The sequence below is a fragment of the Manduca sexta genome, chromosome 14, assembly GCF_014839805.1.
Source record: "Manduca sexta isolate Smith_Timp_Sample1 chromosome 14, JHU_Msex_v1.0, whole genome shotgun sequence".
NCBI lineage: Eukaryota > Metazoa > Arthropoda > Insecta > Lepidoptera > Sphingidae > Manduca > Manduca sexta.
In genome coordinates this window covers 2588180-2611358 of record NC_051128.1, presented here as the reverse complement: position 1 = coordinate 2611358, position 23179 = coordinate 2588180, and the positions used below count along the sequence as shown (strand labels likewise).

The 23179-nt window shown below is 33.5% G+C and overlaps 1 protein-coding gene across 1 annotated transcript in view; it reads left to right on the top strand.

Moving 5' to 3' along the window:
* Positions 1 to 245: 245 nt before the first annotated feature.
* Positions 246 to 23179, top strand: part of LOC115442806 (putative inorganic phosphate cotransporter) — a 69458-nt gene continuing 46524 nt past the window's right edge. The window contains exon 1 of the mRNA XM_030167973.2: positions 246 to 589. Coding sequence (XP_030023833.2) covers positions 514 to 589 — 76 coding nt within the window. The 5' untranslated portion in view covers positions 246 to 513. The remainder of the gene's footprint in view (positions 590 to 23179) is intronic.

The following is a 23179-nucleotide window of genomic DNA, read 5'->3' as shown; positions in this document are numbered from 1 at the left end:
ATCACAGAAGTATATATCCATATAATTTTCTTTTTTAATAATCGTTACACTGATTCTAAATTGTATTTTAATATCATCGTGTTCTCTACACAATATCCAAGATAAAGCCAATAAATCATCGTACGTGTATCATGTGTCAATTATGGCTTCAATTTCACTGATCTTTCTTACTTGTGCGTCGCGTCGGGTGACTTGCGACTCTGCGAGTGCGGCTGCGCGTGCGGGCAACTCGCGTGCAATAAAAACAAAGCCGAGCCAATGCGCCGTGACAGTCGACACCAACCTTCGTGCACGAAGTACGCGTACCTATTTACCGCAAATATGGCCATCTGACGTTCGCGATTTCATAAAAAAACATCAACAAACCCAAACCCTTTAACGAACTATTAACTTCCCCGAATATCTTTTTTTTCCTGTGCGTGAAGTGATCGCGTACAGAAGTTCGAATTTTAAATTGCGCGCGATTATTTTTATTCTTTTTATTTTCTTTTTTCAAAACAACCCGCAGTGAAAATGGGTTTGAAATCGGAAGACAACAAGAGACCGAGCAAGTTGGCGATCATGGACGACGATTCGTCGGATACACCACGTAAGTTTTTTAAATATATTTTTTTTTTATATATTTCACGCGTACAATAAATTAAGTAAAATTATTTTGTACTTAAATTTTAAATCCATAATGCAAATTTAAAAATAATACGAATAAAAATATTAAATTATGAATTTTATTTACTTCAATCACCAGTTTCGATTAAACGTAGTTAGCAGAATCGTGAGCCATAATTTGCTTTCATGTTCAAAACTTAATTGTTTCTCTGAGAAAAGTATTTATTAGTACTTTAGTCTCGACGCGCTAGACCTTGATAGGTTTATTGTCGTTTCTCTGTTCTTAGAAATTTAAAATTTATTTTGTTAAAATATTTATTTATTTCGAAAAAAAACCTATTAAATAGCATGCAATAAATCACTATAGAATATATGTAATTTTGCCATAATGACACAAGCATATTAATCTTCGTACTTATAAACAATATAATGCCGCGAAACCGGAATTGCGTGCTGAATGTAAATTTTTGCGTTATTTACAAAAAATTGAGGCGTCGCGTCGTATCTTGCTGGTAGTTTTATAATGTGATGTTGAATATTCCATTGTTATCTTATTGTGAGCGTATAGTTGACGGAAAATATGACCGTGAATTTTAATATAAATAATGATAGTTTATTTTTTGCAAATGTAAGGCGCGAAAGAAATTTTTGAGCTAAATTGAACAAACTAAATATCCGAACGTGCGCTGAAATAATACAAAATTGATTATTAAAATTTTGTCATTTAGTATTTTGTTGTTTTCTTTCGCAAATTGAGATGTAGTAATCTGTTTTTTGTTACAAAGAGAGCGTTTAATTTTCATTGCTTCCAAAAACATTATATGTTGTGAATGTTTCAAGGTTTTAACCATATTAAAACTTTTACCGAAGATTCTAAAATGAGTATATGAAAAAAAAAAACGTAAATACTGCTGTCGCAAATATTTTTTTAATGTTATTTATGTCAATGTCAACAGATGCTTTTTGAACGAAGTTAAATAAAGGTAAAATATGTATTAATAATTACCTTTTCAAATAATTGTTTGTTTATCTTCTGGTGCATGCGCGTATTTCTTTATAATTGTATAAAGGTGCAGTATTTGCTATATGCACCCGTTTACGAAAGAAAAAAATTGCGCGGGAATTCTTGTGGTACGATTGGGCGCCATTTTAATTGCGTAAAAATTTGATCTTAATAAAAATTTCGCGGAAAATAAAAAAGATTGTGTAAGTGAAAATTATGAATATCAACTTAAAAATAAGTATACAGCTACCCCGATAGGTAAGTGATAAGATTTATTCCAATTTTATTTGGCATTGATTGATAGAGATCTAAACTACGTTCGACATCGATATTTCGGTTAAAAATAGTCAATAAAAAGTTCACTTTAAAAGAAATATAACAATAGGTAGGGATATGTTTTTACATAGATAGTTTAATTTTATTGTCAGGTATACAGTTTTAGGAAGGCCATTCGACACCTACCTTGGTTCAAGAACTACCCAATGATTTTTAAGTGATGCTTGAATTATAATAATATCGATATGTTATCAAACGGACAATTAAATACTTACCTGCATTTTTTACACGATAATTCAAACAATAGAACAACAAGGCGGCCATCAACGTAATTTCTTTGTTTATGTTAATATTTTATAAAAATATTACTTGATAAATTCGGTTATTAATCTTCTCCAAGAATTACTTGAATATTAAAATAATTCTCCTTTATGTTGGCTAGATACGGTTTGGGTTTGAATGTTGAACGTGCAGGATCAATAGAATTAATAAATCCTAATAGAGTCTTATTTTTTTTCTGCTAAGTACCTATGGCGAACCATGAAATTTTTTGATAGGGGACCTGACGCAACATATACATAGGTATTATATATATGTATAAGTACGGTTTGCAAATCTTTGGAATGATAATGAGTTTTTATGAAAGGGAAGCTGATAGGAATCGGGTTTTATGGACTGCCACTGCTAAGTAGATGCAATATATCACTTTCTTTTATCAATTATCTATTTCAAGAGTTCCACAATCGTAATCTCGTCATTTTGAATACAAGTTTCTGGCTGACGCTTCGAGTTTTGGAACAAAAACTAGTTTATGCATGTCTTGAAATCTCGAAAACTCGGGTTGTGGAATTTTAATTTTGGCCTAAATTGGTAGCTTTGTTGTGAATCTTCCTTTCTTTGAAATGAGTTTGGTACATGATGAAGAATAATCTTATCGTTTAAAAAATTAGTCACCAACTACACTTTAGATGTATAGTAAGGCTTGGCTGTTTCATCTGATACGAAACGTTTAAATATTCGCAACGATTAGAACATATTGTGTTGAGTATTAAAATGGGGTGACGCGACGTATAAAATATAAGTTTTGCTACGATTTCTTCGGGGCTCCGACCGCGTAAAGATCTTTATCAGTAGTAAACGTTTCATTGTTAACTTTTCCGGGATGGTATGTTTATTTATTTAAATATTATGTTGCCTTTATACTATCCAGGACATTGTTTATCTTCGGGCCAAATATGTTTTGCATTTACTTATTGTATTAACATTTTCAAACATCAGAATGCTAAAAAAAAATTGATATGAATATCAGTAGAATGAATAGAAACCAATATTTCATCGAATAAAGCATTAACTGACAAAATGACAGAGCCGCACCATCTCATATTACGGTAAACGGTGTCCAGTACAATTGATTCCGTCGTGATTTTTCTGGATGATTCCATTTCCCGATGGTTATTGTCAATTGGAGCAAGATGGCCGCTTCCGTCTCACGCTCCGCCGAGGCCGGTTCCCGAGGCACAATGCTACAATCACAAAGGATATTTTTCCATTGCACAGCAAACATTCGCTTTAATGATTGTTGGGACAAACATTTGTATGCGTGTGATATACGGTAAATTGTTTATGGTTAGTCAAAGTAAGGTATTATAAAATATTCAAAAAGATTTTTTTGAGATCGTTTTTCCTACTACCTATTAAATTGGCAATATTTTAGCTAACTTCTGGTGAAGTACTTGGGTTGAATCACAAATGGGAATCAAGTTGGCATGACTTCATTTCGGATTTAAAAATGCTTTATAAATTGGGCTTATGCCTACTCATATAAATAAATAAAAAAAAAGTGATTGGCGGACGTTAATAACTGCTCATTTCTGCTATGCAAAAGTAGAATTTAATGTTTACAATACCAATGATTGGCTTGCTTCAATTACTAAACGGCAATGTAATGCTTAATTTGCATAATGTAACGCAAAAACAATAAACAGCCTAAATAGCGCACGCATTTATTATGAAATTCTTCGCGTTGATAGTGCGTCTAATCGATTGTCTCACTCGATTTAACGTCGGCTGTTTACCGCCATTATTTACTGAGTAGTAGGAAATGAAACAGATTTGACATTCAGTATTTAACGAAATGTGTTTTGATGTAGCCACGCCTTTAATGATTTCTTATGTTTAAGCGAATGTTAGACATTGAAATAAAACTATTTTGTAGATTTTATTGCGATTTTAATATTATAATTTTGTCTCGACGTTTCGAAGACTTTGCAGCCATAATAGCCACGATACAAGTTTTCAAGGACACGTTTAATTATGTCTTATTTAGGGAAGGAAAAAATAAACAAAGAATAGGTTTCTCGATTTAAATTTTTATTCAGATCTTTCCACATCATATTTATAAGACAATTACTGAAAATTGTGGAGGTTTTATTTTGTTTAAATAGGTTATTTTATTGTCTCGGAAGTCAGAGGTGTCACCATGCCCATATCTAACCAACAGTATGCGCAGTATTGTCTCCGACTTCGTAGTCAGAGTAATTACTGGGCATTCTGAAACTTACCTAAAGCATTAGGGATACGAATGTTGTTAGTAATAATAATCTCCTGTTACCAACCGCAATGTCTTTTTATTTCGTTGTGCAAAAAATATATTTCTTGTCTCAAACGATAAATATTTTGCATACTTACCTACATGTTTTCTAATGGTATTTAAAAGCTTTATTAACCATATTTTTGCAAGACGTGTGTTTACTATTAACATAGTTCAGTGACATGACATTTGGATTTATCGAATTAGATTTCAAGTTGTTTTTTTTATATTTTCTAATTATGTTTGTTTATTATAAAAACTTATTTGATGGATCCGGGTGTTAAGTACTGCCACGAAGTTCAAGGGTCGATGCACACGACGCTTTTTTAAGATGCTTTAAACGCGCTGTAAACGCGACGCGTAAATGTGTAGTGAGCGCAAATTATGTTAAAAACACGCGTGGTGTGTACACGCTCTTACGGTTTTCGATCAAAATCACAGTGTGCTTATGCAATCTTTATAATTGCTATAATTTGATATAATACCAATGTCATAATTAGCCCATGGTTTGCATTATAAATCATTCGATTATTCTTTTCAATATACTTGACTAAAAAGGTGGTATATGCAAAATATTTGTTTTATGAAATAAAAAAAAGATCTGTATCACATTTAAGAAGTAAAAAAAAATATTTTTAAATTAGAGAGCGTGATTCATATAACGTAGAGATAAAATGTAATAAATATATTGCTTTTTAAATAAAAACACGTTGAGCATTTAGCATATTATAATACAATTATAATCACGATATTGTTATGATTAAAACCTTGATATAGTTTGGAATGCAGTCGCGCCGTCTAGTCAGAAAATCATTGAGACGTTGTGAAAAAGACGCGGGTTATATTCTAAGCAGGTCAAAGTAGACCTAGAAAAGCTTGCAATACCTAGATTTTAATATTAGATCACTTATTTACTGGCTACACGTTCGTTAGTTTGGAGTGTTGTACATGCGCTTAGATATTGTGTACAAATATTTGTTCGCCAATCATCGTATTTACTAAAAGTTTTTACTAAAAGATAGTGCAATTCTTGAGCAAGGCTTAGGTTAATATATTACGGTTTTATGTAACGATTTCTGTTGATTATGTCGTGTGGTTGTATGACTTCTCGTGGGTCGGGATTTACGCGGGAAAAAAATGTGACACACAGTTCTACGCAGGCGAAACCACGAGCACAGCTAGTTCAACAATAATTCAATTTATTTACGTATCTTTTCTTGTCGAGTTTCACAAAAAAATGTGATTTAACTCATTGCTTCTTTACCTTCGAAAGCTTAAAAAATTGTTATTCGTTCTTATAGTTTAAGAATCCATTGACAATACTGTTGTTTTTTCAAACGTTAGAAAAACAATGAGACAATAGTATTTCATTATCAATATCGTAATTCAACCATAAATAGGTGTTTGTTTGAAACCCGTCCATCTTCAATAGACGTTTCAGTGCAATAATTTAAATTTAAATGGATTTCTGGTTACAATAGTGAAACACGCGCCACTATGAAATTATTGTTTTATGGATATATTTGTTAAATAATTATGTCAAAGGGATAATTAATGTTATGTATTGTTTGTAATTTTCCGTGGAGTTGTCAAGGACTGCAACTATATAAATATTATAAGATCTAGCAAATAAAAACAAAGTTAAGACGTCAAAAACTTATGATATCTTCCTTATTGCACTTGTGTTACAACTTACATTAAAAAAGTAAATAAAACATGAGTCTCGTTATGTGCCGAAAATGGAAAAACATATTTCAAAAATATTTTATTGTGTTTTGCACGTCTGCTCCATTGTTTCTACAGAATCAAATATAATACTTCTATTACGAAATATATTCATAAAACGTATAGATTACTTCACGTTCTATTGGCTGATTACTGTTTGCCTTCACGCCAATAAATCGATTTTGTGTTTGTATACAAATTACGAAAGTCACGAAGACTAGCCTCCAATCTGATAATGTATAATTTTCTCCAATTAGAAACCTATTGTTTGTTCGATAAAGTCCGTTGCTCCAGCTATTTTTGTTACTAGTAATGTATTGCTGGAAAATTTTAGTTTTAAAATTGGTTTTTTATTTATTTATCGCTAGATGGCGCTTTTTCCAAACTAACCGTTAAAACATTAAGTTTTACCCTCTTTAATTACATTCTATATTTTTAGAGGAATACAATTAAAATCGTCCTCTCATTTTGACCTTTAATACTGTGTGCTTTAAGTCCAAATCCATTCGAAAAAATATATACCTTCAGTAATGGTACGAACAATGCTAATTTCAGCTAAATAAATTTGTATACAGCCATACAACAAGGCTGAAGTCGTCTCATACATATTTTTATAAGTATCACGAACCTCCTTGACGTAATAGCGTGATGGTTTGTGTATGTGTTAATGGAATGTCCAAAGTAACCATAATTCTGAAACTTGCCAACTTAAGTTTTTATTGCCAACTTGAAACTGGCATAATGTACAAATTGCCATAAAAAATATTCTTATCAAATTAGTATTTCAGGTAATATTTTGGTTCTGATATGTACAGGGAACCAATTAACGCTTCAAGGATAGTGGAATAACTTAATATCGATAAGGCTTATAATATTAAATAATGTTTATGAATTGGTAATTTTTAAGTAAAGGGTTCTTCTTCGTTTCATCCCTCAGTACTTAGATATAAGCGAGAAAAATCCTTTTAATTTTACAAGAAAGCAACAAAGGAAACACGAGAGGCTTCCGTCAGTAAAGTTAAATCGAGATACGCATGCCAGTGGTTTCTGTTCTTGTTAAATGTTCTTGCTTTGCTCTACATCGTCAGCTTAAATAAACCTAAATTAATTCGCTTCAAAGAGGCCATTCCTTTAAGGTGGGGTAATGATTATTTTCTTAGAAATTAAGCAAGGTTATCTTGGCGTGCGCTCTTGTTATTCCGAGGTGCAGCCATTAAAAGTAACAAGACGAAATGAAACCATTTATTTATGAGTAAAAATACGATAGCGACTAACGAAAATGTATTCATCGAATGAAGGAAATCAAACCAAAGCAAATTATAATCTATTTCATCATTTCAAAATGAAAATCATGAAAATATTAGAATGTAGTATATTATAGTAAAATTTGGTCTAAACCATGGTTTATAACGTAAACGTAGTAATATATATGAAAAAATACACCTTAATTATGCAAACAACTAATGTTTCATACAATCCACGTTATTGTTAATTGTATTGACTCACGTCTCCGGCATATACTTAATGCAAGGCCGAATATTTATTTTTCCATAAAACTAAACTAACAATAGATGATTTAATTGTTTTGCAAATATTTCTAGGTTTTTGTTGGCGCGAAATATTTTTGTTAGGCGTTTTCAAATGCCAAGAAATCTCGATGATGGGGTATAATTATGAAAAATTGTTTTTTTTTGTGGTTTTGTTCCATCAACATAAAGATTTATATCCAATAATTGTACGATTTTACGTAACGTTCACATTGCCATTTCTCAGCGTAAAATACAATAAATAACAGATAACTATGGCATTGCATTTCATAATCAATGACTCAATAAATAACACACATTATTTGAAAACATTTTTTCCATAAAGATAAAATACGCATACTTTACAAATGTCAGCAGCACGAGTTTGAAATAAAGATGCAACAGTTACAAAACTGTTAAGAAATGGTTATCACGAAAAAAAACTTATGTTATGAAATGCTAAGTCGCATGCCTTTTATCGTGTGATTTTCACTGATCACGTCCGGTGTACGCTCCAATTACGAAACGCAATTATAATTTTATCGATATGTCGATAATTCACAATCGAGTCGATAAATGCGCTTGCGAAATGTCCCCTTGTGTATTATATTAGATTCTTTTGAATGCATGTCAAGGATCGGACGTTTGGAAAGCGGGTTAAGTTTTGGACAGGCGCGGGTTTGAGTAATAAGTCCTTAACAGACTTGTAGCTAATACTCATAGAAAAGGATCTCCATTGACAATATCGTTTTTTAATATTACATTGCACGTTTTTTTGTACCTTATGGTAGGTACTAGGTATGGTAGGTTTGTTGGTTTCCTCTAGCCGAAATCGGTATTTTTTTCGCACGATTTTTTTTTACCTGATATTACTGTCTTGTTGGTTTACTCTGGCCGGATTTGGTACGGATGGTTGTTTGATTATGAATATATTTATAATAACGATGATATATGAATCTAAATAAACATTATCATTAATCAAACGTTTGTTAAAAAAATACTTAATTTAATACCCTATCTCTACGTCTGTAATTGCTATAAAATTGTATTCGGAATCTGCGGTATAGTTAACACAAATAATCTTTACATATTATTCTTTTTGCTTTCTACGATAATTATCCTTTAATAATTTCCTTTCACTCACACGTGAATCACCGCTATCCAATACCCGGAACTTAAGTTACTTTTCGTGTGTGAACAATGCTTTATTGTCCTACAGATGGGTGTGCACTTTCCTTGTGTATGCATTAAGGATTCCGAAGATGTTTATTGTGATGTGTGTAAGCAAATTTTAAAAAATTATAAAGGTTATTCTTTGTCTCGGCAAAGTTATCACAATGAAGAGGAACGGTTGATTTTAAAAAATACTTCCAATACTATCTTCGGATTGATATCAAAAATAAAGTAATCAAAATAATTCGTCTGTTTTGCCAAAAAACTTTATTCTGAGTTTGATTTTCTTGAGGTTGATTTTCGATTGATTCCAAGGTAGGGGTTGATATCGTATATGCTATGTACTTAATCCTAACACATATAAAAGACAACGATAGTTGCAACCATCGAAGGTCCCAACTCTCCATTACTATTATCCAATATATTAGATATACTAGCTGACTTTAGAGAGAGACGCGTAACGTCAATATGGCGGATTTTTCAGCATTTTACTCGCTATGCAGTTGGATAAAAAATTCACCCGGCATCGACTGCATAAGATTTGTTGTTTATTTTTTAAATAGCATTAAAAGCAAAGGACCGCAAGACAGGGAGCCAAGTATTAACACTAGTGGCGAATGTCGAGATCGTTTCTATTATAGCGTATTAAGCCGTCAAAGCTGGTTAGTTTAAAGGGGCAACATTGTCACTTGGAGTTATGGCTCAGATGGTAGGTTATTGACCTGTAAACTAGTTGAATCCTTGACTATATTCTCATTGAAAAAAGATACTTTTTTCATGATAATTGTTGGACTTATATTTATTTCTGCCGTAGTAACGATGTCGGACAGTTTATTCCGCGGTAATATTTAGTTTGTTACGTTCATGCATGTGAAACCGCGAGCAATATCTAGTATGTTTAAGTTGTCATTACATTTGCTGATGTAATTTTGTTTAACCATAATAAATACGCACTCGAAGTTACGATCACAAATATAAATATAATTTAAAGTAAACAATAGTTTACAAACATACATACATACATACATAGTATCACGCCGTTATCCCATAGGGGTAGGCAGAGACTATAGATTGCCACTTTGCACGATCCTGGCATACTTCTCACGCTTCCTCCACCTTCATTATTCTTTTCATGCATTCTCGCCGGTTCCGGGTACTTTTGACCTGGCCTTTACTGAGAATGTCAGATATCTGACATTCGAAGGTTCGGCGCGGTCGACCTCTCCCGGCTCTTCCATCCATATTCGCCTTATAAACCCTCTTTGCCAGTCTCTTATCATCCATCCTCTCTAAATACCCAAACCACCTTAGCATATGCTAATAATAGTTTAATGTGTAAATAAAAACTCTTTGAATAATGATGGACCTAGAACTGTGTTAATGAAGGTTAAGACTTTGTCTATGGTGCTATACGCTTGAGGAAAATCTCTTAAAACTTGTTTAGACCTTGTTTTTGAATGTAGCACCTAGATAATGCAATTTTATTGTTAGCGAACGCGTCATTTATACTTTTTATTTTGCATAATATGAGAAAACACTGACATCTCGTGTGAATTTGCTTTGGATTTTCCGTCTCGTTTGCCATTTTATTAAACATGATAATATATACATGGAATAACTAGGAATTAATATTTTTAATATGAAATACATCCAATCAGTGGCGGCCTTAAACGAAGCGAGGCCCCAGGCGAAATAAAAAAGATACAGACGCAAGGCCCCGGGCAGAGTAAAAAAACGTTTCTCTGTTTTTCGTCGGTAAGAACGTAAAAAAAGGTCCTGTGAGGCACCGCGCGAGGCCTCTGTAAGCGCGAGGCCCCTGACGGTTGACCCCCCCCCCCCCCAAAGGCCGTCTCTGCATCCAATAACAGCAAACATCGTTCTCTAAATCTACCAAATTTTATTCACAAAATATCAAGAATTACGAAATTTAAGTCAATAACTACGGATTAATCACACAACATCCTTACTAAATAACTTTTACGGCTCTGACTTCCTCATAAAGAGCCATATTACGCAAACACGTTGCACATACTATAGACACTTATCTACGATGTCTCTCTAGTTTCCACAATGTAGAAATTAAATCGCTCATCGTTACGCTGTCTAGCATTTTTTTTTGTTGGGAAAGAAGTCTAATGACGTCATAATAACCGCCCCGGGGAATGGTTTGGTTAAATCGAACTTTGAAGTCACGATCGGACTGTGTTCTAGTAAATCTGAAAGTTTAACTTGGTTTAAATGTGGGTATATTAAGTAGTATTAGGTTTATTATATTATGTTTAGTTTGTACTAGGTATTTTTGTATGCAAGAGTTTGGGTTGTTTTGTATGTGAATAATGGGTTTGAGCGACACCGTTCTGGGGTCCCAGCTTCGAATCCCGGGTCTGGCAGTGATATTGGATTTTTCTGCTCAGTCTCAGCTTGGAGTCTGGAATTTCTGCCCGATATGACCATGGGCTTGCCCGCTATCTAGGACTTGAAAAATGTCAAAGATCTGTTCCCTGTGTGACCAAAGTTTAATTCATAATACCCACTTATTACACAGATTACAATTTTGCTTGCGACTACGCTATTTTGGAGTTTTCACCTGTCAACTCTTTAAACTCCTATTTTATATCATGCCGAGTAAAGACTAATAGTTCTAAATACGAATGTAAACAACTTATTCGGATGTATACGTTACTCATGATTTTTAATTATAATAATATTCTATACACGTATCAATGTGGGCAGATCATATTGATAGAGGACGGAAGAGGCATGATGAACCCAACATAGCCCCGCGATGGCTGGTCGGTAGTTGCAATGCACGTTCTCTGCAAAAGCTAGAAAAAGGCCACAGGAACAAGCAAATTTTTCAAAGGGTCTATGAGAAAAAATAGTTTGGTCTACTGGTCAAAAGACTTGATTTTGGCAAATTTAGTTCCTAGCGGAACAAAACAGCTGCCTTCTATTTTACCCGACATCTAATCGTACGTCAATCAAACTGTTCCTTTTATTTTAAATTATACGTCTAGATGGTAGATAATTATAATCTGTGTGTTTAGAAACCGTTTGCTAGATCATAATGACGCAAAAAAAGAGTTTCGGCGAGTTTCTTTCTTTGTATCACATGCGTCACATTTGAATTAATTGGTTTATTAAATGTAATGTTTATTGTAAAAAAACCTCAGTCTGCTTCCATATAATCGTATAACAATTATTGACGTTAAATAGAAGAAAAAATAGGAACATTTTTAGCATCTTCAAAGCCTTTGTAAATTTCCCATGATTACAGAGATATAATAGTAACAAAATATGGTCTGATGCATCACAAAGACATTTGTATTTCCCACATCAAAATAAGCTTTAATTGAGCTCTAAAGATTCTAAGCCGTCTCACAACAACTAGTTACAAAATTTCCTTAAATATCATGATCAGCCAGTCCGTTACAGTCCATTCTTGGATACAGACCTTTTTAGATAGGCTACTCAATTTGAACCGCCCCGTAATTACCTATTTAACAGGAGCCAAAAAAGTGCTCTCCGATTGCAAACATTTTTTGTTTAAAAAGGTAGTGACCTAAAATGTCATATTCCATTTTTAAAGAGTTCCTTACTATTTGTGCCATCTCTACTTGAAAATTTGCTATTCTCTAGGCCGTTGTCGATTCTAGGCCGCGGCCTATACGGACTCTTGACCAATGTAATATTGTATCGATACTTATTACATTGTAAAGCGATATGTTTTATTTCATAACGCTATGATACACTTTCTACCATCTCGCGCTAGATAAATCGTGAAGGCAAACATGTTTTAAAACAAATATCAAATTGTTCCAAATGCTATTATTTTTGCTTCGGTAGTTTATGACGACTGCAGTGCTGAGGTTTGGTGTCCGATTCCCGGATCGGGCAGTTATATTGGATTTTTCTGCTCAGCATCAGCCCGGATTATGGAATTTGTTTTTTGAAAGCTTTTAGTATGTTAATAAAAATCTTGAATTCGATTTTTGTTTTAGGGAAATAACCCGAAGTATAGTACAGCAGGAAAAATAAAGAAACACGTAGGTCTTAGTAAGCTTTAACAGAAATCCTTTATTATAAATTCACAGCACACCAAAACTATTTATTTTTACGAATCATCAGTAGTGTCTTATGAACAGTGTGCATACGAAATGTTTTGTGTTTTGAACCGTAATATTTGTTGTAGAAAGTCAGTTTGACCTATCGCGGCCGATATAACAGTGGCAATAGTTGCACAACTAGGTAATAAGTAACTATACTAATATATAATTGTTATTAAATATCTCATATTTTTATTGCTACATATGTATACAAAAGGAGAGCAGTATTGCTTGTCATTTATACAAAGAGGAACTTCTACGCGCGTTTGTAGATTTTTTAAAAAAGGTTTTATTGCTTGTCTATAATATTAAAAGTAGCTTCTACGTGCGGTTGTATATTCTTAAAAGAAGGTTTTAGTAGTCAGAGATAATCTAGCTTCTTGTAGTGAAAGAAGTATCAATTCGGACTAAGTTTCGTCTGCAAGAAGTTTTGAGCGTCGATAACATTGCATAATCCTTGTGATTTTAGAATCGTTTATTAACACTTGCGGCTGCGCATGGTTGTCTAAAATAAACCTTATACTGTGTACCAAAGGGTCCATATAACCCGATTCCCGCCGGCTTCCATTTTGTAACTTATGTAAAATCTAATTATAATATGAACGATTTGCATACCGCATTTATGCATTAGTATCTAATATCTACAAGTTGTGTCGGGTTCCCCTTCGGAAAATTTCAGCTTTCGCCACTGCTGTGTACTCTAGATAGATTATACCTTTTAAGTAAAATAGTTTTGAAGTCCATAGTTTCAGAGATCATTCACTACATGCAAACTCAATACAAACTTTAGCTCTTTACATTTACATCATTGGTCATAAGCGGAAATTCCAAATTCGAATTTTAGTGTTAGTGTTATGCTCTTAAGATTGCCATCTATTAGAATCTATTATTAGACTAATATATTCATACTATGATATAAAACATAGCCATTTAATTAGCAGTTAAAATACATTTTTTATTGAGTGATGTAATTTGATTGGAGTTGTGTGTGTTTGCAAAATGTAATTAATGATTAACGGTTGTGTTTTAGGCGATAAATTGTAATGTGATTAACGATAATATAATTCAAATAATTGTTATAACGTTTGGCAATAACTTGTTATTTGATTAATTAATTATTATTATTTTCTTTTTTGTTAGTAATTAATAACTTTTACCAACAACATCTACTGTAAAATATTTTAATATAATTGGAAACTTTATTGAATAATGTATTTTTAATTATTTTACTAGTCTAAAAGAATCAAAATATTGTATGTTTTTCATATATAAAAATTAAATTAAAATATATAATAAAATATGAATGATTTTTAAACCGCCGATGCCGTTTGTAGTTGACAGAATTAGCACATTTTTCCAATGTCAATAACCAATAAACACATAAAATATGTTGTCTATTATTAGTATGAATATAAATGTTTGATTATATTTTTTTTCTTTTTTTATGACCTGTCATAAAAACTGTTTACATACCTAATAAAGATTTTGATTTTATTTTAAAAATAAATTTCTCGAATTCCGATACAAGTTGAGATACAGTTAATATTTACAGGATGAAAAAAGAAGTTGCCTCGGTAGTTATATTGCATGCGCGGTACGGCTGCGCTCTGAGGTCCTGGGTTCCAATCCCGGGTCGGGCGAAGTGATATTTGGGTTTTTCTGCTCCGTATCAGCCCGGAGTCTGGAACTTGTGCCTGATATGGCTATAGTGTCACCCCCTATCACATCATGGGACGGAACACACTTGGCGAAAAGTGGGTGCCCTGGTTGCGCCTCTGCACACCCTTCGGGGATAAATGCGTGATGGGTGTTTAAAAAGAAACGTTTTTAAATGAAAATTTAGCGATCGTAACAAAGAAGGTAAACTTTTAACGTTCAGTTTAACCGTTTGTCAGTCTGTGGTTAATGCTTTTGAATGGCGAACACCTGGCCGGAATGTCAATGTGTTACACTCGACACATTTGTGCCTACGTTTCGGTATGCAGTCGTGTTTAACCCAAAAAAATGGTTATAAATGCATTTAAAACGCGTACATATGCATTGCATACAGTTCCTTGGTTAATACACGCAAGGTTATTACAAATTACAAAAGATTTAAAAAAAGTTAATTATGATTTGTAAAAAAAAATTGTATCCGAATTTGTCAGGATTTTTCAGTTAATGATTATAATATGTTTTAAATGATAGCAGATAAGTTCGAAAATAGACGAATCATAATCTAAGTGAAGAGAAATATTTTGGACAGAAAAGAAATATCTATACACGAGTACTTGGAGCCTAGTTCCAAATTTACTAAAAAACAATTTGTACATTAGGTAACTTAATTAATCAACATATTATTATCTTCTTGATTTATACTTCTTAACGAGAACTCAAGATTCTTTTACCATTTCTAAGCCTATAAAAAAAAATACTTAAACCTGTTTTTTTTCGCAACAAATATAGGTCTATATTTATAACCTTCGTAGTTATGTTATTTTTATGGTGCCATAATTGGCGTACTGATTGACTGATTTAATATACTGTTTCATTCACTATTCTATAAATAACTTATAAAAATAACTCAAGCACTCAAGCGCTGCCTTAAGATTTGTAAATGTCAAACAGACCGTATATAAAAGTAAAAGGAATAATTGTTCGTTTTGTACCTACACTTGTTCGTACAGTTGATGTGATAAAGATAATCGGAAATCTGTCAAGACAAGCCCGATAAAGGCGTCGGTGTAGTAACTATCGATCTGGTTATGTCAGGAGTAAGAGATGAGATAATTTTCGTGGCACAGTTTTACCGTATACGATGTATCTATAAAACAATGTATTCACAGTAAGTATATATAAATAAAAAATATGTTTTACTTGAAAAAAGCGGCGATAGCCTAGTTGGTTGTGAAAGTAAAAGAGTTTTGAAGTCCATAGTTTCAGAGATCACTCAATACAAACTTAACCTCTTTATTTACGTCTTTGGTCAGAAGCGGAAGTTCCAAATTCAAATTTTTTCATCCGTTTAGTGTTAGCTCTTAAGATTGCCATCTATTAGACTCTATTATTAGACTAATATATTCATACTATGATATAAAAACAGAGCCATTTAATTGGCAGTTAAAATACATTTTTTATTGAGTTACGTAATCCGATTGGAGTTTGTGCGAATTCGCAAAATGTAATTAATGATTAACGGTTTCGTTTATTCTTTTACGCGATAAATTGTTGATTAACGAAAATATAATTCAAATAGTTGTAATTAAAAGCGTCGATAGCCTAGTTGATTGTGGAACGGACTGCCGAGACGAATGTCCGCAGGATCAAATCCCAAGGGCACACACCTCTAACTTTTCTAAAATTATGTGTGTATTCTTTGTGAATTATCGCTTGCTTTAATGGTGAAGAAAAACATCGTGAGGAAACCTGCATACCTGAGAAATTCTCTATGGGAATTTTCGAGAGTGTGTGAACTCTACCAATCCGCAGTAAGCCAGCGTGGTGGACTAAAGCCTAATTCTTCTCAGTAGTAGAGGAGGCCCGTGCCCAACAGTGGGACAGTATATAATACAGGGTTTATATTATAAGTATATATAATAAAAAATATTATATATCGACGAATGAAACGCTAATTGACTTAGGCGACATTTTTTTGCGACACTAAGTTTCATACATATTTAAAATCAGCACTTTTTCCTATGTTTTTGTAACCGAGTTAAAAAATTTCGAAAATAATGTCCCTTAAGTGAAATGTTTCCTTTGGATTCCAAAACGGCAGGGTTTTAAGATTCATTTTTGATAATCTTCAGATTATTCTGTGAAGTTTCGTAGCGATCATGATTTATTGGGTTTTTATTCATTTTGTGTAATCATCGGCACAAAGCCATGGCGGGTCACTGGTATATAACAAAAGATATTTTCGAACATAGTTGTCCGGATTTTCAAAAAGACTTCTTATCTTAGTAGGTGGGTAGGTACTATGATAATCTACAGATTACTAAAATGTTTTGAACAATAAACGCTCCATTTTCATAATTCTAACGTGTATATTTCCGTCACACAAGAAAAAAAAAGATATCATAAAAATTGTCGACGGTAAAACATTTATCTTGAGAACTATTAACAAGAATGTAGTAAATATTTAAATAAACAATATCTAAAGGACATTCTACGGATGAGCGCTAGCATACAAAGCGAAGGTCCCTTCCTCATCTCGTATGAAACCCTTGATATTCATGTCACATTCGCACCGAACACGGCTTTTCCTCGTGTATTATCATTGTATTTGTCAACCGACGAGAGAATAAAGTATGCGTCAAGTAGAGTAATAGTTACATGCGGTAGAAGAATTCGTGCGATTTCTAGTAATATTCAGTATATAATTTTTTAAACGGCGAGACTAGGTTACCATCAGCTGTCAATAAACGTCCCTAATCTAAATCTTCAATCCGATTACAAGAATAAACCAATCAAAATTACTCATTTGTGAGCACGTCAAAAAACTTTGTTCTGATTGGTCCATTTTTGAAATAGTTTGAACAAAGCCATTCGAATCGTTTATTAAACATGGCGATTAATTGTATTATAAACGTTATTTCATCTATAAAGAGTAGCAACGCCATCTAGTACTCTAATTAATAAACCATTGTGACAGTGTAACGGTCTTATTCTTTGCATTGTGTCATCTTGCCCAACAATTATACTGGCTACCAGAGGCGGCCTTTGGGGGAGGCGAACCGGGCAACCGCCCGCGGCTTCGCGCTTACAGAGGCCTCGCGCGGTGCCTCCGCGCCTTTTTTTTCCAATGCGGACTTGGCCTTATCACTTTTGTGACTTTATCAGTACCGTAGGCTTGTAACCGAATGCATGTATGATACAATATGAGTATGCGTGTACATTGACGCATTGCCATTATCACGTTTTGGCCGTAAAAATGACGCAGTTACAGTCAGTCAGTCACGTGCCAGTTGTACATTATCAGGAAGCTTAGTCAGTCACTAAAGTTTTGCAGGAAAATGACATCTATCGTGTTCGGGATTTGATTAGTAGCAAAAAAAATTGCATGAAGTGTAGGGATATATATTAATACTTGTAACATAGCCCTCGTTTTCTTTAAACTTTTGGACTTAAACACTCCAAAAAATGTATAACTTATGACTATGGTTTAAGGAATTCATGTGTTTCAAGGGAAAAAACATGCTGATCATTATTTGTATTGTAATAACTATATATACGTTAAAATAATATAATATACATGCTAATAGTATTACGTAAGTGCTAAGTATTACTAGTTAAAGAAAAAATATAAGGAAATATAGTCTATTTCTAACACAATTTCTTCATTTCATGCGATTTCCTAAGGATAAAAAAATCGTCAGTGCAACGTCTACCTAATCGCAGTCTCCCCCAATGTAATACATTAGGGGAGGGGGAACCTTGATCCCCCCTACCTCACCCTAAGAGAATAACTTGACCCCCTTCTTGACTTAGAAATAAAAACTTATGTGATTCATTTGAGGAAAAAAAATCTCAGTCTCCACTCCAGCACCTGACTGCTTCATTTACCATCCGTCCAAATTGAATAGCACGCTTAAAATTGCTTACCATGGTTTGTACATAGTGCATTTTCCATTGCTAGCAGTACCTATATCTTACGTCCAATACGACAGACCGGCACAATTCTAGCGACGGTCGCAATATCTAGTTGAACTAGTATTTGGATCTTACTATACTTATTATTTGTCAGGTCCAGAGCCTTTGCTGAGGCGGCTTTAAAGAAAATATACACCATGCTTTCAAGCAATTTGGTCACGTATTATTTAAATTAATTGTGGCCTGTAATTACATTGTGGCAACTGGCGAGACGCGACATGATTCCCTTTACAAAGCCCTTGAAGTGCCAACAATGCCCTTCCGCACGATAAAAGTTCACGGTTCTTAATTAGAATTTTTTCCTCGTACAACAAAATGATCTGTAAATTGTGCATATTTTAAAGAATAGGGGTTAAGAGAAGATCGTTACAATTGTAAAGGCTAATGTAAAACTTTGATGGGAAAGACATATCCCTGCTATAAGTCACGTGGTCAAAGCGAAGGAATAGATAAGACTGTAGAATGTAAAAGTTTGCAATTTATTTAAGGACTCTAGATTGCTCTCTGAAAAGCTTTTATAATAATGAGTTGTAGCAAAATTATTTGTATTGAAGTAATTTTGGTTTGTTTAAATAAAAAAGAACCTATAATATTGAATTCTGAATTTGTCGCAATACAAAAAACTTGGTTTTCCCAACGCGTTTATATCAACGTCCACGTTGGTATATTTATCTGTTTTAATAATTTATTATTTGTTTGGATTCGAACCAACTACACACATATGTTTAAGTTAAAGACTACTCCTTTGTAAAACCACAAAGAAACAGTTTATTGTTTGTACAGGTATTTCTTATAGCTAATGAATCATGGTAAGTTTCCACGAGTGTCGAACAGTTTATTTTAGGTTTTTATTTGGTTTCATGTCTGTAGATTATTCAAAATAAAATGATTTCCAGAATTTTGCACTTTCGTCCCCTAATTCCAATTCCTTTAATGTCGAAATGTCGACTTCGCAGCACTTGAGAGGAAGCGGAGTAGGATTCAAATAGTGTCGACTGTCCAGAAATGATTATCAGTCACACGCTTACGTGGGCCACCTTTGCCGGTTTTAATCTTGCGAACGGTGGTCGCTTTCTGAGCGCACATAACTATATCCTGCAATTTTTTGGTATTCGGGAATTAAAGGTTGTAGAAACTCCTTGGGATCCAATGACTCTTTCGTTGGCAACATATCTATACCAAAAATGGTTATAACCTTGTATTATATTAGAGGCTTAACTAAATAAAGTGTAGGGGCTGAAAAAGATTAATATTAAAGTATCATTAGCGTATATAAACATCTGTTTTTGGCGTGCCGTGACACCATTATAACTTATAAGTAAATATTTGCACCGTTATTGTACCGAAGCGTGTTTACACCGCGGGCTAGCACCTTAAATATACCTCAGGAAATATTAAACGCCATTGAAATTTCACAAGATAATTATCAACAATACACCATGTAATTCCCTTCGTGTACCGCCCAAATTCCTTGTTTCGTGTCTGCGGGCAATTTACGAAATCCGTAATCATGGTGTTCCGGCGATATATTGATATTTACCGGTATTTAGTGTCATAGATAACGGGCTGTTACCGCGCCTTGGTAAGTTCTAAAATTCTACGCTTTCAACTAACTTGACTGTTTGATGAAACTGTCTAGTAAACCTTCATTGGTTAACGTTCCATTTTTGTTAAAAACATATATCCTCCTATCGTGATACCTATGGCCTGGCGTTAGCTATTCAAATGCTTTTTTATGGTGTTTTTTTAGGTCGAAACTATTTTTTGTTTGGCATACATTCATTATTATTCTAGTCCCCGTCAGTGGCGAAGGGTGAAATTTTTCAAAAGGTAACCCTAGGCAAAAAAATGTCTCAGTTAACGTTTTGCGAGCAATAGAACAGAAAAACCTAAGACAGACGACAAACCTAAAAGGGAAACCGGTAGAAATTGGGTTGTTTGAACTCTTTGCCACTGGTCCCCGTAATATTTTGTTGAGTGCCACCACTGGCACACGTGGCTTCGGTCGCCATCCTTGTTCTAGGGGATAGAAGGTAATAAAACATTGAATTATTAAGACTACGTGGCATTGAATAACATTCGTTATCTTAAAGTAACATATAACCTCACATCATACCTACTAATTACCCATCACACAGCAGATATAGACAAGGGAGATCTAGACAAATTCTAGCATATTTTATTACCAAAGAATATTAAGTGTTTCTGGTATGATTCTCAGTTATATATTTATTACTTTTTGCTTGTTTTACCCGTGAGAAAAGGTTTTTCCGGGATAAAAATCCCGGGACGGAAAATAGCCTATGCCCTTACCAGTATCTTAAACCACCTCCAACTCAAATTTAATGGAACCTCGAACCCCCCTCTCTATGAGAAACACTTGATCCCCATTCTTGACTTAGAAATAAAAACTCATGTGATTCATTTGGAAAAAAAACTCAAATTTAATCGATATCCCTTCGTTCGTTTTTGAGTTGATCACATTCAGACAGACAAACGTGACGCGTGGTTATATCTTATATTACGAGTATTTTTTTAAAAGAATGCACAAAGCAATGAGTTGTACTTAATAACATAGTTCGTATTTACTTTCGCATAATGGATTAATGTAATTACGTCTTTAATTCTACAAATCTTGTATGCAAACGAATACATAGACTAATATTATAAATTTCAATACATTTACATGTTAATAAGGAAAATTTAACGTTGATAAAAGCATTTGTTTGATGGAGCACAAGTTTAAAACGTGATACAGTGATGTAGAAGGGGTTAGGTAGTAGGCATCTTAGTAGGTACGTTTTATTTTTAAATTGTGCTCTTTGTATATCTATACTAATATTAGCTGACCCGACAGACGTTGTCCCGTCTTAACTATGAATTTGCAGCGCGCATTCTGTCAATCGCTGACAGTTATTTCAAACAATTGTTATATAAAATTAATAATTTCGTTAAGTTTTCTTAAATTTTCTAATTTGCCGCGCAATTTTTTTATTTTTTCTTTCATAAGAACCTTTTCCGGGCAATAATTACTTGTTGAAAAGTACCATTGACACAAGCGCAGTTAGAGTCATTTTCCAGTGGGGGAGCGGGGAGATCAGTGTCTTATAGTTCTTAAAACATTAAAAAGACTCCTGTGTAGATTTGATAATTTTGTACTTTTTAAAAATAATAGTGATAGTATACTGTCTCAAAATCCTTCGGGCAACACGCTATTCTATTCCTATGACCGTAGGTAGTAGGTACATATGGTAAAAATCCCGCTATAGTGGATGTGGTTTGCTCATAAGAGCTAGCCAGCGTACGTTTATATTCAACAAGACACTCAGACATAATGCTGTCGAAGGTCGAAGAATGTAACTTCTTTCGTTGGTCGATATTACAATTATATAATTTGGCATTTTGCTGCGCAAGGATAGAGTTTTTAAATGTTAGGTACTTAATAAGTTTGTGTCCCTGTACTAAAAAAAAAGTAAAACCGACTTATTTTCAGTTATAGAGTATAAACTCAAATGTTTCTTGCGCAAATTCGCAACATAGTAATTAAGTCAATTCATATTCTTTGCTTTTATGTATGTTAAAACGATAAACACACTTCTCTTATTAGTATTTACTTAGTAGTTTGAGAAATAATTATAACGACATTGCGAACATTACCGCTAAAACTTGAGAGTCCTGGATTTTTAAAACCGGTAACTTGAGTTTCGCTTACATAAAATGTGCTACGTGTACAGAAAATCAAAATTCAAACAATACTTTGGTGTTAAAGTTGATTGAATTATGTAAATTCCATTTGTTTCTGTGCTTGGAAAAAGTGCTTGCTGTCATTTCTATTTAGTAATTTTAAAAATTTAATATTAAATTACTATAACCCTGTATAAGTAGATGTTGCTATATAGCTTGTACTTTGGTAAATTACAATAATTAAATCGTTTCCCATTAGGTAACAATAATATTAAAGGTATCAGACAATATGAGTTAAATATTATGCCCAAAATTGCGTAACGGAAAAAAATATGGCGGGAATACATTATGGAATATGGCGGCAAAAATTTCTTTATACACAAGGTTAAATGTCGCCTTTGAGCTTCGAAACTGGTTTTGTGCACGTACAATTCGTCAACTCTTACTGACAAGTTATTGTTGCACTAAATAACCTCAACCGGAGGTTCATTCAATCTTAATTTGAGATGTTTTCGATTTGTTAAGATCAAGGATTATATTTTTTGTTCAAATTATAACTGACAAGACGAGCCACTAAGTACCAAGGCAGGTACTTAAGTACTTATTAATGAATGCGTGGAACTGGACTGCGCTCGTCACCCTGAGGCTTAAGAAGTTTCTTATAATGCCCAGTAATAACCCTGAATATTCTTCTAATAAATTTCTAGATGCATTGTTAGAATATAAGGTCTATGACCTGCTATATATCAACTGTACAGTTTATCTCTGGCATTTACATTCAGGGCCGATAAAATATTGTCGTTAAAGTTGAGGATAAGTGCGGGGAAGTACGTACGGTATGAAACCTTCGTGCTGCCAT